Below are 15,405 nucleotides of genomic sequence, written 5' to 3' on the forward strand. Positions count from 1 at the left end.
ATCCATGTGCGATATGCGGTAACCAATCCGAATGGAGCCTTGGATCACGGCAGAAAGAGAGGGAGCTTCGGTGGGACCACTCCGACTTATTCGGTTTAAGGGCTCATTGAAGTCTGCAGTGTCTGTTCACCAGTAGGTGCGGCTGCAAGCGGGTGTCTGCTTGGAGCAAGCGGCTCGCTATATAAACGTGTATTTGGTTGCGAAACCACCCCCATCCCAGCAATGGGTTGTGCGCTGGCTTTGGCACCCGCCACGTAAAAACCCATAGTGCAGCGAACTAAAATACAGCGGCTCCGCTGGCTTGTTCATGTCGTTCGAATGGACACCGACGCTCCAGCTATGAAAGTATTCCACCCGGAACCCGCTGGTGGTAACAGAGGAATAGGAAGGCCCCCACTGAGATGGAAAGACCAGGTGGAGAAGGACTTGGCTTCACTTGGCATTTCCAATTGGCGCCAGTTGGCACAGAAAAGAAACGACTGGCGTGCTTTGTTGAACGTCGGCCAAAATCGCTTAGGCGGTTACAGCGCCAAATAAGAAGAAGAAGTATGGCGCCTGTCACACGTTCGATTTTTTTGTGATATTTAGATCGTGATTCATTTTAATGGATTTCAAATAGTGATGGAGAGTGTTATTTTATTGAAATCGTATATACTTACTTAATTTGCTCTAAACGCCGAGCCGTGAATTGATATCACGAAATATGCCACACGTTCAATACTTATTGACAGATCTTTGATCCATATATGGTGAAAATGAAAAAGGAGGTTTGAACAGCAGTTTTTGCGGTGTATTTGGACTCTTTAGCGCTTCGATATGTGCACTTAAGTCGATTTTTCGAATTTTTTTTTCGTTCTGAGGCTAAGATCCCGTGCAAAAGACAAGAGCTTAAAGCGCGTTTTATATGAAAAGTATATTTATAAACGCGTGCGTTGCAAAAATATTTATGTGTTGTTTTCGTTTCACAAATTTTTGTTATATTCTTCTTTATACACGTACGTATACAGAGATTGAATAAAAATGTATTTATGTATTATTTGAGGCCTTGAGCGCCAGAATAGCTTAACTGACATTTCAAAAAAAGTTGAGGTGCACCTTAAAATGCATTACCAGAATCGAAACGGTAATAGCCCGAGGCACGTCCTTTTAGTTTTCTTTCACTTTAATATGTAGCATCACGTAAGTGCAATGAATTTTTTAGTAAAAGACCGCATTTATTTTTTATAGATCCTTTTTTCTCATATTACTGAAATTTTTTTTGTAGATAGGCTCCTCTGGCCCTCATGGCTTCATATGAATTGGTTTAGTTTTCTTTTAATAAAACTAATTTTTGTATCCATGTCTTATTTATGGCAAATAAACGAGGTTTGTTTTTACAGTTTATTGTATAATAAAACGTTTTTTACTTGGTAACTTTTTTAAATTTAAATAATTTTAAATTCTGGTCAGAAATTTTTTTGTCGTGTGGCAACCGTGATCCTGATGCGAACGTATGGTCTGATGATGTTTGTCTTCAGCGTTGATGGAAACATCGGCTGTATCCGTTTGGGGTTAAATATGGTGTAATTGTGGGTGAAACTAGTACATTCGTGTGTGTCTATTTGTTTCCTAATACTCTTTATTAGATATTTGAGATAATTTTTAGTGAACATGCTCATAGTAAGAGCGTGCGATTTGCTTACACCTGTTGCAGCGCTGTCAGCAACATGGTTTCCATTCTATTCCATTCAAGGACTCTCAATTTCTGTGGAGCGCCGATTACAGCATTTCTAATCGTTGTTATTATCGGGTTTGAGTTAAATGGAGCCATTATCGCTGATAAACATGATTATAAATTGTAATGATTACCGATTTAATTAATTATTATTTTTTAATCTGCTAAATGATTAATTACCATTATTTCCACTTTTAAATTAATAATTACCGATTATCATTAAAAATAATCAAAAAACAATCGTATTTTTAGCCAATTGGAAGAAAAAAATCTAAAATAATCAAAAATAATCAAAAAAGCTAATGGGATTAGTTTAACAATAAAATTAATTTTTAACCGACTTCCAAGGAGGTTATCAGTTCGTCGGAATATTTTTTTTATTTTTATTTTATTTTTTATATGAGAGTTGAAGTCGGTTTTTTTTTGCTAAAAATTACTTGTTTTTTATTACTTTGATTATTTATAATTGTGTAAATTATTTTCAATTAAATGTATCGCTCAGACGGCAAAAAATGTTTTGTCGACAAACATATGTATGTAGCTGTGAAATACGGTGTTACGTTGTTCTTTCAAATGACCATAGGTAACAGGGATGTTGCGAATATTTGCATTTTTGGAGGGTATGGATGTATGTTAGATATGTAGTATGCGTCTTCCGCTCCTTTAAGCATGTCATACCATCAGAAAACAAACAAGTATGTTTCTTTACAATGAAATCGAACAAATAATTAAATATAATTAAAAAATCAAAAATAATCAAAAGTAATCACTAAATTTAATCAACTACTTTTTTTGATTGTTATTGATTATTTTTTTAATGACAAATAATCATGATTGTTTTTTGATTAATTCTATTTATAATTGATTACTAGTTCCTCGGTTAAAAACACTAATTGAATTATTCATAACGATTACCGAACCTATGCAATCGTTTTGATTAGTAATCGTAATCCAAAGTTAACAGGTCTGTACGAAATATATAAGAAACATCCGGTACGTAGTAAAGGATATAGAAAATGGTCAGATCCAGGGATGCCGTTTGGATCTAAATAGAAATAGATCCAATTGGATACATTTTTAGACGAATTTTTGCGGGATACTTATTTTTTCCGGTCAGTATAAATGTGGATACTTTTTTAAATAGGCCAAAATTTTATATTTCCTATAAAGTTTGTTTTCGCTCAAAAATCGATTTTCATTAAAGATGGTAGAAAGCATTACGTTTTCTAAACGTATAAAGAATCGCTACTTAAGCGTGAAATTAAAGCATTTTATTTTTTGTGAACGAAGCAATGAACAAATGAAGAGATCTCACCAAAATAGGTATAAGCGCAATTGCTTTAATTAGCTTAAAAGGATGCTTTACGCAAGATCTTAATATACATATCGTCGTTTAAAGTACAAAACCGCGTATCAACAGAATGCAAAACCGCGTATCAAGATAATGCACAACCGCGTATGTAACGTTGCATAAATTATTTTCTAGAGAGTAAAAACACTTATATTTCAAAATGGTTCTCTTTTTTATAAAGCAATCGCATTTCTGGCTAGTATATTTCAGGACGAATGGATAAGGATTGAGCCAAGAACTTGTGTGAGCAAATCCAATTTTCGGCAGCAAATGTCAGTTACGCGGTTTTGCAGAATGACGATACGCGGTTTTGTACTTTAAACTACGATATATATGTATAAAGTAAATTATACTCTTTCTGTAGTAATCTCTTTCATGTCACATATTTTCATTTTTTAATTCAAAATGAAAGAAGATTTCAATGTAGTTTAAAAAACTTAATTTGATTTATTTAAGAAAACTTTTATGAATTTTACTGAAGAGACTTTAAATACACTCTAAAAAATTTTTGTTTATTTGCGCATATTGAGAGAAGTAACCAGTTTCTTCTTTTAATGTGTGCAAATTTGCATGCGGTGTAATAAAATTAATCATTGCCTGTTTAATTTTACATAACGAATTTGTCGGAAGAGCAAAATTACACATAAAATGTTTAAAAAAAGTAATGTTTATTATTAGTAGGAAATGTATTTGTAGTTTGAAAATTTTTGCAATTTTAAACATTCTGTATATGTGTATTTATGTGTATATCTTAAAGATCTCAAGTTCAAAATCAAATACTGAACAACCTATACGTATATTTATACAGATTCTTGTTGAAAAATAGATACTTTTCAGTAGAAGTTTTACATGCTCTTTTTAGGGTGTACTTGCTACTTATTATAATTACTTATGCACAAAAAATTTACTTTATAAATTGGTATTACAAATGTTTGATTTTATGCACTTGTATTCCAAGTCCTTAGGATAGGTTAAATTATATCTTTTTCATGAAAATGTTTGGTTTTCTTACAAATTATGAGATGTATATGTAAAAAAAGAAAATTGGATACATTTGGATACATTTTTGGCTTGGTCAGGGATACATTTTCTTGAGACGGCGCGGCAACACTGGTCAGATCACGCACATACCGTATAACAGTGTCATCGAAGCATGCAATATTAAACTCTGGAAGAGTCTGGAAGAGAAGGAATGGGGAAGACAATGAACGGTTTCAAAGCTGAAGGCAGTACTTACTGTAGATATAGTGGTCTATAAGAAATTTATTAAAAAATTTATTTGTAATACATGATCGAGGTCGATCATTCCGCTCAGGTTGGCCGAGCTGTTGTAGAATGTAAGTAGTAGAATACACTGTAAATCTGCCAATAATCTGGCAGCGCTAGATACAAAAGGGTATATCAAAAGCAAATGGCAGCGCTTGTTACAAAGATTCAATCCGAATAAATCAGTCAACCGAAGCAGTCGTGATTTATACTAAAAATGCCAGCCCTGAAATCCAACAAGTGCTACTTTGGACTGAGTAGGCAATTCGGATGTAAAATCCTCTCTCAACGTACGAAAACCACACTCTATCAGGCCGATTCTGAACAGAAACTCCCTGGGAGTTTTCTCTATTTTCATTTTCTCCTCCTCATGAATAAAAATTCTCTGAGGATTTTTCATATTAAATGGCGAAGTTGAGCTCTCAAAAAAGTGTCGAAACAGCTTTTCCGAAGTTCGAGTTTGCTCCTCCCAAGTTTTCGGCGAAAATGCTATTCCCAGAGAATTAATTATTGGAAGATTTCTTTATCGAAAGAAACAAATTCCCAGAGAACAAATGCCCAGAGATCAAACTCCCCGGGAATTGGGCTAAAAAAGTCACTCATCACACCCGTGTTGATATATGGTACAGAAGTATTGACAATGACAACATCCGATGAGGCGGCTCTTGGAGTATTCGAGCGAAAGATTTTGCGGAAGATTTGCGGGCCTTTACGCGTTGGCGACGGCGAGTACCGCAGACGATGGAACGATTGGCTATATTATTATTTATTTTTAATCAAACTATAGGTTATCTACATATGTGGCATTGAAACCGAGTACAGTAGTTGCTCACAAATTAGAAATCTCAGAAATTCGAATCTTCCAGAAATTAGAATTAGAGTTTGGGAACCATTAAACGCTCTGAAATGAACACTAAAAATTCTAATTTCTGAGCGCGTTTTTTTTTTTTTTGAGATGACCACAGGAAACCATCATTTAGTTGTACATATTTTGTTTGAATAAAGTAAAACTTAAAAAGGGGAATCACCAATTTATCTATGTTATTTGCTAGTTTGTTTGAACAAAGTAGAACTAAAAAGGGGAATAACCAATTAATCTGTGTTACCCGCTTCTTTTAATTTAATGAAAATACATGTTACATGTATTGCACTGGATTGTTACGTTTTGTTTTCTTGTTTTTATTGAATAAAGAGAAGCGAAAAAAGAGTTCTATTGTAGTTTTCTAAGTAGATTTAATCCATTTTTAATTCATATTCGAATCTAAAAAACGTCCAGAAACTAGAATTACCTTAAAAACAAAGTGGTTCTAATTTGCGAGCGTCTACTGTATAGAAGAAAATAGAAGCGCAGGGTCAACGACTGGGCATCGCTATCACTGCCAGCTAGTTACATTTCGAGCATAATAAATTTTGTAAATTACTTCAGGAGGAAAACAAAACAGGACCTATACGTATATTTCTTCTTATTCTGACTTTCTTCAACATACGCTTCAATTTCTTTGTGGAAGTCACTGTGGGATTTCCCATATCGACAGTGGTGTCGGCTGCGTTCTGATTACGAATACAGTTTTTTAAAGCCGAGTACCTTTCAAATGTTTGGAATTAATGAAATTAATAGTTGCGATCCCGTACGAGTCCGGACTAGTCAGAAATAGTCAGAATAAGTCAGATTTTACTGGAAATCGATCCCGTACTCGGTTCTCTGACTATTGAGAGGACAAAAAAGAGAGTAAATACGGTTCTCTCTCTGTCAGAAGCTACCAGTTTTAGTCCGAGAATTTTTTGCTGGTAAATTCTGGTAAATGTGTCAAACGATCAGCTGTAGTGTGTTTGGCAACCAAATTGTAAACAAAAGAAAAGTGCACTCTGCTAAGTCATGTTGAAAAGTATTTAATTACTTTTTTAAGTGGATTCTAATGAATTTGAAAGTATTTTTGGTTATTTACATGTGTGAGCTGAGTGTGTTTACATACAAAATAAGCAAAAATTTACAACCAAAATTTGGAGGTTATGTTGAAGTTGACAGAAGTTACCATTTTTTACTAGAAAGCGATCCCGTACTTTTCAATGTTACTCTCTCGCTCTGAGCGAATTTTATTTTTTGACAGTTTTACTAGTCCGAGTCCGAGGAATACGGGATTGCACCTAATATTTGTTTATTCAATTAATCGCAACAGTTACCGAGCTGTTGCGCCTTCTGAACGTGCCCATTAATTCTAAGCATTTCTAAGGTAGGTACTCGGCTGAAAAAGCTGGGCTCGAATCGTCACATACAGTGACGGGCAAAACTGTAACATGGTGTAACACTTTTTACTTCAGCCATCGCTATCTTTCCATGTTTTAACGACATTTATACTTTTGTTTTATATTCTTATTGGTACACCTGTACTTCCTCTCTCATAACGAATTGAAGTCAATCCAACAACAATAATAAAACCAGCAGACAAAAATGTAAATTAAGGCATATGTTACAGTTTTGCACTTATAAATTTTTAATAACTTTTTGACAATTTTTACGAAAAAAAGAGCTGTTAACACAGTGTGCAGTATCCTTTTGCTTTTTTTAGTTCCTGGATGCGATTTGGCATACCTTATTTGCATCTCTGTAAAAATTCTGGAGGTATATCCTCCCATATATCCTTAGTTTGCTTTCTCAGCTCATGTACTCGATTATACGGACTTGAATAATAATAAGCTGTGCTTCTAGTTGATTTCGCAAATTCTCGATGAGATTTATGTCCGCGGATTGTGGAGGTCATTTCAAATTAGCAAATTTTCTATTTTGTATCCAGTCTTTGCGAACATATGCAGTATGTTTTGGGTGATTTTTCAGCAGAAACTCTCATTTTTCGACTACATCCTACAAATTTTGTTGAAATATGAACAGATACTGTTCCTTACGCGTAATGCGGACTAACAGACCAAGAACATTTTTGAAATGCAACCCCAAGCTATTACTGATCGACCACTGATATTCACAGTTTACCTTACATAATACGCATGGGCTTAATTTGGGTCTTTGATCCAATACCATTCCCGGAAATCTGATTGAAAGCGATTAATTTAGTCTTGTCAGACCAAATAACCTTCAATTGCACCTTAAAAATGTGTTTTTTTATTACATTCTGAAAGACTTAACATATCCCAATAGGCAACGGTCCGGTTTTCGTGCGATGCAGCAAAATGCCGCCACACTCACACATGTATTTTGATCAAATTTGCCATTTTCTTCTTTTATGATCCTTTGCGCTCAATTTGGCAACTCTTCGCCTCGCTGTCTACTGATTTGCATTAAAGTTTAATACCTTAAGCGCTTCTGAAACAGTGGCTGCATCGCGACTTGCTGCTAAGTTCACAAGTTATCGGACCGTAATATTTTTTGACAGCCTTCCTTTGTCCTTGGGAATGCTTTAGGCTATATTTTTTCTCAGTCTTAACATTTTCAAGTAGCAAACTCCACAATTTTTTGCCACTTTTCCTGCGGTCCCGCCTTTCTGCAGTAAATCTATTATTTACATTTATGGTTTTTGATTCTTATATTATTTACTAGTGATCACTTCGTCAATAAATTACAATACAGAAAAAAGTCATCTGACTTCCAACTAAGGAAAAGATAACTGTAAAATGCAAAACTGAGAGTGAGTGCAAAACTGTAACATTTGCCTTAATTTACATTTTTGTCTGCTGGTTGTATTATTGTTGTTGGATTGACTTCAAATCGTTAAGAGAGAGGGAGTATACGTGTACCAATAAGAATATACAACAAAAGTATGAAAGTCGTTAGAACTTGGATAGATAGCGGTGGCTGAAATAAAAAGTGTTATAACATGTTACAGTTTTGCTCGTCACTGTATGTACGATATCGTATTACTCGTCACGTAAAAACACCGTTTTCGGATTATGACATACGTGAGCGTACTCTTTATCCCATTCAGCTTATACGACTGACGGTATCACGTAATTTTCTTTCGTATGGTTTTCGATCCGTGAACGGATGTTACGATTCCATCTCATATTCGCATCAGTTAAAACAAAAGCAACACTAAAAATGTTCTGTATGCGTATTTCTGTTAGTTTCACTTCAGTCCCTGAGATGTGCTCTCTATGTACTTGTATAATTAAGTCCTATTTGATGAACATATATGTCCTGGAATTGGAGGAGTCATTGAAAAATACTACTTTCTCTGTTACTTACCTGATGTGACTTTTATTTAGTCTTAAGCAATTTTTGCTATTCTAGTTATATGTGTGTATGTACTGTTATGAATATTTTGTTGCGCTATAAAATATCTTTCTTTTGATCTTATTGTGCTAATTATTTGATTAATAAATGAAATTAAAAGAAATGAAATTGCTTTAATATAAGAAATATTTTTTGGTTTATTACAGTTCCAATTTACAACTTCCGATTCTTAAAATTTTCACAAGACACACGCTCCTACAAACTCCATATGAACAGTAACAAGTCTTGGCTGGAGTGTTTGGCCCATTCGTACGACAAGTCCAAGTCAGCTCCCTCTAATTCTGTCGTAACCCGTGGACGCAAGAGCGGATATAATTTTGCATACCCTGTCCCCAGTATAGTCCTTTTCACCCGCTGTTCTTATCTTAGATTATTTCGACCAACGTATATTTTTGATAACATATCTCTTTTATTGTATTGTGACAATTTTACATAATTTTACATGCAGACCATTGCTTCGTCCTTTACAATTCAGATCGATCTAATGCGTATCTTACATATTTTCCTCTTTAAATAAGTGGAATGTTAGTATTTACTTAACCTAAGTGTTTTAAAACTTTATACTTTATTACTAATAGATTAGGGAATATTTTCAGTATTTTAAATTAACAACATATTTTATCAAATGTTTAAGCAGTTAAAATATAAATACAGATACATATATATACTGTTAATTACAAAACGATTTTCAATCTGAATTAAGCGATAGTTATATCTTTGCATTTCTGCTTTTTAAACCCTTGAACTTCAACTTAACTTCCTATATATTGTATTAAACAATTTTAAACTCATTACTTGTGGTACATTTTTTATACAATGCATAAATTTACCGAATACACTTTACTTGGGCTATAACTTATAAGTTCAGATCTTACACTTTCGAATACATCTCCGCATGCTAAGAGCCTTCATTTTTCTGGTCCTCAACAACCAATACGCCTAAATAAGTAAATCTAAAAATATGTTGCGGATTTTGAGCGGGGGGTTGTGTTGACTAAATTACGTCTTATTTAGCGGCACCGCGGTGATATGCTCATAGGCAGCCTGCAAATAAATTGTGCAAAATCAACTGCTAATCTCCCGGCATATGCATTTGTATACATGTTTTACGTATGTATGTATATCTAACCTTGAGTGTGGTGTAGCAATAACCTGCAATGCCATTCATTTCGAATTGGAAATTAGTGCCGCCGGTCAAATCGTCCAACAGCGCTAATTCAGCACCTAAATGGGGTACAGCGGCGCGCAGCACCAGAAACAGGGTAAGTGGCATCATGCCATCGGCGGCCAATATCACAGAGTTCGCTAGAAAAGTATGTATATATTTTGAGTAAATTTATTATCGCATGCCGAGTTGTATCACAATTATAGAAACTCACCACTTGCAATTGTTTTGTGTGCGTCGGTAATTTGTTGTATGCAACGCTCTATCACAGTTAACATCGCTTTCGGGCTGTATTTCTCTTTGAGTTGTTTCAGAGTTTGTATTGCCTCCGCGTAGAGGGCATGTCGCACAATGGGTAGGAAAGAGCTGTGGAATGACAAAACAATCATATAACCAAAAAGATGCTTTGACTGGCACCTCTCTTACCTTTCCAGCCCTAGACAAGTGGCCAGTTCGTCGTCCTTCAGCTTACCGGCATACATCAGATTCTGTCTATACATTTCATCCTTCGCACTACACTTGTTCGCGTACAGCACAAACAATGTCGAATAGATACCTTCGCTGAGCACTATTGGGTAGAGCAGAGTGATGTGGGAAACCACTTCGCGCGTGCTCTCTATTAAGCAGTAATCATCGGGCAACGCGGGAAACATTTTTTGCACAAATCTATATACGCGTTTCGAAATGGATTCCCACTCGCGTATCGCTTGCTTTGCTAATATGGGTGTCGGCTTCACTTTCCAGCAGCCATATGAGGTGTAGAAGCAATTCGCTATGCGCTGATTTAGCAGATGTAATGGATGATAACGATCCTTGAATACTTGCTGTAGGTAGTCCTTGATGGCGGATACGTCCTGCTCTGTCAGTGAAGTGATGCCGAAGCTGGGCACAATTTCCAGTTCGTTTTGTGAGGTGAAACTGCTGGAGGGAAACATAGATTTTGGTAGAAGTTGAACACATTTAACGGCAAAAAGACTCTTTACCTATTGTTATTAAAGCTTTCGTTTATATTTATTACACTGTCGAAGGATGAGCGTAAACTGGAGGTATTTGCATCGGTCAACCAATTGTTGATGGGCGCGGTGAACAAACCACTAATCGAGTTGTGTTCGTCACTATTGTAGTGTGTAAAGCTTTGCGTGCCCCAAACGTTGTCAAAGTCATTTACATCTGCATCGTAGAGTGTCTCTTGTGAATGTGATCGCCGCGATTCAGTCAGACTGCTACTCAAATCAAGTATGCTCGACTTTGCAGTGGTGAGTAAACTGTTTGTAGACTTGAGGCTGAGCTTGTCAAAGCTGTTGGAGAATCCAAGTGATATATTCTTGGCAAAATAACTGCGCGTTGATTGATATGCCGTGTCCTGTTGCTCTAGTGTACGTTCTCGTTCCCGCTCCGAATGCATGTAAACGGAAATGCGGTTCCAGAGGGTATTTGTTGCGTTTACGCTGTCCTCAGATTTTTTGTTGTTATTGCTGGCAGAGCCGAGAACCTCTTCCTCGAAATTATCAAACAGCGAGCGCCATTTCCGGCTGTTGTCCACAACAAATGACCCGATAGATCTGGAATGAAAGCACAACGTAATTCCTGGTATAATTTCAGTAAAAAACATAATCAAATCTTACTTCGGATATTTGGGGAAACGTCTATTCATGGCCATAGCACCAGAGACAATTCGCACATCGTGCCATGTGCCAGCTAATTGACCGCTCAAAACATTGCCTACCATTTGAACGTTCTCGAATTCATCATTTTCGTTCATACCAGCATCCTATAACGAAGAGGCTTGAGAAAAGCCAATTTTCTTTAAATTATATTCGCACTCACTTCAGTCTCAGACGCACCGGTAGGCAAGTAGTACACACCTTTCCCGATTGGTCCATCAACCGATAATTCCCCCTCATAGTAATAACCGTTCTCCAGAACTGCTATGCCGGTGCCAGCCAGCTCATCGTTCGTAAACAAGCCTTCGAAGTAGTCGCCATTCATGGTAATGCAAATTCCAGCACCCACGCGTTTATTGTCAGCAAACATGCCCATATACTTATCACCTGTTATCATATCGTCCAAAATGCCATAGCCACATTTGGCATTGGCCTGATATTCGCCAACGTAGGTGTAGCTGTTGCTACGCAGCATGCCATGTCCGTGAAAAAGACCTTCGCAGAAATGACCTTCGTAAATCTCATTCTCTTTCAGCTCATAGGTTCCATGGCCATGAAATTTACCACCCTTAAAATTGCCTTCATAAATTCCTATCGAGGGTATCACCATTTTGCCATAACCTTTTGAAATAAAAAATGTTTTAGGTGTGATAGCAACACAAGCCAATCAGTCTTACCTTCAATTTCACCATTGCGGATTTGCCCAAAGTAGACGCGTCCGTCGGGATACTCGAGATAGCAGTTTCCATGCAACAATCCGTTTCTCCAGCGACCACACGCGTGTACTCCGGCATACTTGGCATGGTTGCGGCTGAAAACGTGAGCTGTTGTGCGCACGCTCGACAGTTTGGTGTCAGACGAACGGCCGAGCGCCGCTTTCACAGCGGATTCTATTTGATCAAACCAAAGTTTTTTGTCGTGATGTGTTCGCGCCAGTAATGTAAATGTGCGTTCCGGCGTGGTTATGCGCAAAGCGGTGTCATTTTCCATCTTCAGCCAGAGAGTAACCAAAGGATAGGTATACAAGTGGCTGCCAACCTGGCAGAAGCAATCGGAAAACAAGATAAATGTGGTACTGGACATGCTCATTGTAGTGTGTGCCAATTTCAGGGGCACCGTTGATGAGGCGAGTATGACACGGCGCTGTTTGCGGCGGAAATGCCTTATTTTGGAGTTGCGCTCATTTCGTTGCCAAAACTCGAAGGTGTTTTCAGCAAGTTCTAAATCGATACGTTGCTGTCGGCTGAAGCTATCCCAAGCGTAAAGATGTTCTGTGAATTCAGGACGTGTTTTTATGAGTTGTTCGAGGAATTGCACGTAATGGGGGAACGCTTGAAATGGCTGCTGGCAGAAACGCACCAAGTCAACGTTGTGCTCATGTTTACCAGGCAGTAGTGGTACGCTAGACATATGGTTATATAGTTTCGAAGCCTCCGTAAAGCCATCGACCGAATAAAGGTCACAATAAACTTTTGTGTACTGCGTAAACAATTCAATACACTCGCGGTAGTGCTGGACAAACACTAACTCTGCGGGGTTAGTGAAATCTGAGCGGTAGAAGTCCTCAAAGGAACGTAGGGTACAAGCGATCAGGTACAAAAGCTTGTGGTAGCTGTTACATATGTGTTGCAGCTGCTTCAGCACTAATGCAGTACTCTTCTGTTGGAAAAGCTCAATCATCTGTATGCCATGACGATACCTTAGTAGCAGCTTAAGTTGCTGCTGAAGACCGGTGTAATAAGCGTGGAACTGGCGTTGAAACTTACGACGATTCTGCAAAGTATAGGTTGCTGAAGCGAGCACTAAAGGAATGGTTTTTCGATTTGTAGCATCGCGCATATTTAGAGTCAGTAGATGTTGTTCAAAGCTGGATAGCTGGTGCTCCTTTAGTTGCACCTCACCGCGCGCATTTAAAAGAACAGTTTGAAAGTCGCCGCAGCAGGCATTGAGAATATTTCGTTGAGTGATCTCCAGCTCCACTTTGTCCAATTTGAGTTCTGCTGGCGAACTAATATTAGATAGATCTTTTTGATTATTGAGTTGATGCTGTGTATTAAGACCCCAGTGGAATAGTCTACCATCTAGAGTTCGAGCAACACTGTGTTCTCGACCTGCAGCTACACTACAAACACCCAGCGCTTCTAACTTTTGCAAATAGTTTAATGTGTTGCGTTTGATGTGATCGCCAGTGCCCAGAAGTCCACCATTTTCTGCGCCAAAGGTACACACTTGAGTGTGCACCAAAGCGTAACCTTGTTTTATTATTTCTCTAAGGCAATAGTCAATGTCATCCTGCTGGGTGTGGCTCGACTTAGTGCTGCTGTAGGACCGCATTGACGAGTTGGAATTAACTTCAAGTTTTTTGTCTCTAGCTTCTTCGGCGCTGGTACTCTCAACTTCCAAGTAGTTACTGGTGTGCATTGCTGCAGGTGATGGAGGATGTGTTGAAGTAGCTGAGCAGAAAAAACGCATTTAATAACCACAAAAATTATATACAATTGTTATATTTACAAGCATGGTTTGGTTGACGCTTGCTGCTGAAGAGTTCTAAGGGGTCTTCCTGTGTAGGATAGGCGCGTTGCAACAATAAAACAAAAAACTCATCGCCTGCTACGAGATCCAGTATTTCCTTATTTCCATAGATGAGACGCATGTGCTTAGGCTGTACTTCTGCGTTAAATACCTCGCCGCAACTACCCATTGCATACAGCTCCCCTGTGCGTGTCATAAAGATTACACCTCGGGAAGCACAGCATATACGCTCAATGAGTATGCCTTCTTCAGAGAGTTCAAGGGGGTCAAAGGAAAGAGTTTGCCATGGCTCTGATCCCGAGTTTATGATATCGGTATTTTTTAAGTATTGCGTTTGCACTTCCCCTTCAGTAGTAGCCACAAACAACTGACTCATATGTCGACAATAAGCCACATCCGCTATTTTTGTTCGGAGCAATTGAACTTGCAGTGTATCAGCAGACTCTAGCGCCTGTGAAGCCATGAAGAGTGATCCATCAGCAGTTAGAATAAAAAGTAAATCTGGCTTATCTACAGCACATAGTCGGACGGCTGGTTGCCGCTCGAGCGCAGGCACAGAAGTCCACTGTAGGTGCTGCGCCACACCCTCTCTGTAGATTATGAATGGCTCTTGTGTGCACTCCTCTGCCATTGTCAAACTGGAGCGATGAGGCATTGTTAATTACGCAATTTTAATTAAATGCTATTGCTATTGTGTTCACCTTGAATTTTGGAATTTTACACTCTTCTAAATCTTATTCTTGTCTTGGCATGATTTTGCATTTACATGCCTTTAAGTTGGTTGCATGTTTACTTTATTACTGAATTTGTTTATTTACTTTCTAGTGACATCTGAGTACATAATTATGTGGAAATTCGACGATATTTTATATTTTTTGCGTAAAAAATAAATAAAATTAGCACAAAGAGAAATCAATTAACTGCGTTTCAAAACAATCAGGCGATGACAGCGAAGGTATCTCAAATAAAAACAAAATTCAGAAAACAGCTGATTTGCGAAGATCTGTTGAAAAGAAAGTAGAAAATGTCCCGTACAGGTTTACGGCGTGTTTACAATGGACAATAGCTATGTTTCACAACGAAAAAGTATTGAAAATTTTTACTCACACACTAACCCTGGGATTCAGTAATTCAGTCTCATTTCAAGTCACTAAATTTGAGATTAGCAATTAGAGACTCTTTTTGTGACTTCAGACGATTTGGGTATTCAGAAGGAGAGAGTCACAAAAAGTTCACCAAAAATGTGTGGTGAAAGCATGGTGCAGCGAACAAAGGTGGCGCCGTCAGAGGTACCGCTACTTTGGTTTTGCCGATTTTAACAGTTGTGGTAACTTGTAGATAAACCTTTTTTTACAACCCAGCGAAGGAGAAATTTGGACTATAAGTTAAAAATCACTTTAAATTGTGTTAATTTGCAATTTGTGAGTGATTTTTGAGCTGAAGACTGCGTTAAAACTAATACAATGAAGT

At 37.6% G+C, this 15,405-nt stretch overlaps 1 protein-coding gene across 3 annotated transcripts; it reads right to left on the bottom strand.

Moving 5' to 3' along the window:
• Positions 1-8,961: 8,961 nt before the first annotated feature.
• Positions 8,962-15,044, bottom strand: LOC118739239 (alsin homolog). Of its 3 annotated transcripts, XM_036470454.1 has the most exons (10): positions 14,637-15,044; positions 13,915-14,573; positions 12,081-13,856; positions 11,567-12,024; positions 11,365-11,510; positions 10,723-11,301; positions 10,166-10,660; positions 9,954-10,105; positions 9,704-9,879; positions 8,962-9,618 (listed from the first exon to the last, which is right to left on the bottom strand). In XM_036470454.1, exons 2-10 carry the CDS (start codon positions 14,564-14,566, stop codon positions 9,574-9,576), a joined length of 4,479 nt encoding a protein of 1,492 aa, XP_036326347.1. In that variant the 5' UTR covers positions 14,567-14,573; positions 14,637-15,044; the 3' UTR covers positions 8,962-9,573. The 3 variants fall into 3 exon arrangements, with proteins under 3 accessions (XP_036326347.1, XP_036326346.1, XP_036326345.1); XM_036470453.1 differs by having other exon boundaries at positions 10,166-10,657; positions 13,915-15,044; XM_036470452.1 differs by having other exon boundaries at positions 13,915-15,044.
• Positions 15,045-15,405: the final 361 nt, after the last annotated feature.

The sequence above is a fragment of the Rhagoletis pomonella genome, unplaced genomic scaffold, assembly GCF_013731165.1.
Source record: "Rhagoletis pomonella isolate Grant_MI unplaced genomic scaffold, Rhpom_1.0 Rhpom_scaffold_00005, whole genome shotgun sequence".
Lineage (NCBI taxonomy): Eukaryota > Metazoa > Arthropoda > Insecta > Diptera > Tephritidae > Rhagoletis > Rhagoletis pomonella.

Excerpts from the sequence above, each read along its gene's own strand:
- LOC118739239 (XM_036470452.1), bottom strand. The coding sequence starts at position 14,590 with ATGCCTCATCGCTCCAGTTTGACAATGGCAGAGGAGTGCACACAAGAG. Across the intron at positions 11,511-11,566 it reads CCGGTGCGTCTGAGACTGAA|GATGCTGGTATGAACGAAAA; the intron begins GTGAGTGCGAAT and ends TCTTCGTTATAG. Across the intron at positions 9,619-9,703 it reads ATTGCTACACCACACTCAAG|GCTGCCTATGAGCATATCAC; the intron begins GTTAGATATACA and ends ATTTATTTGCAG.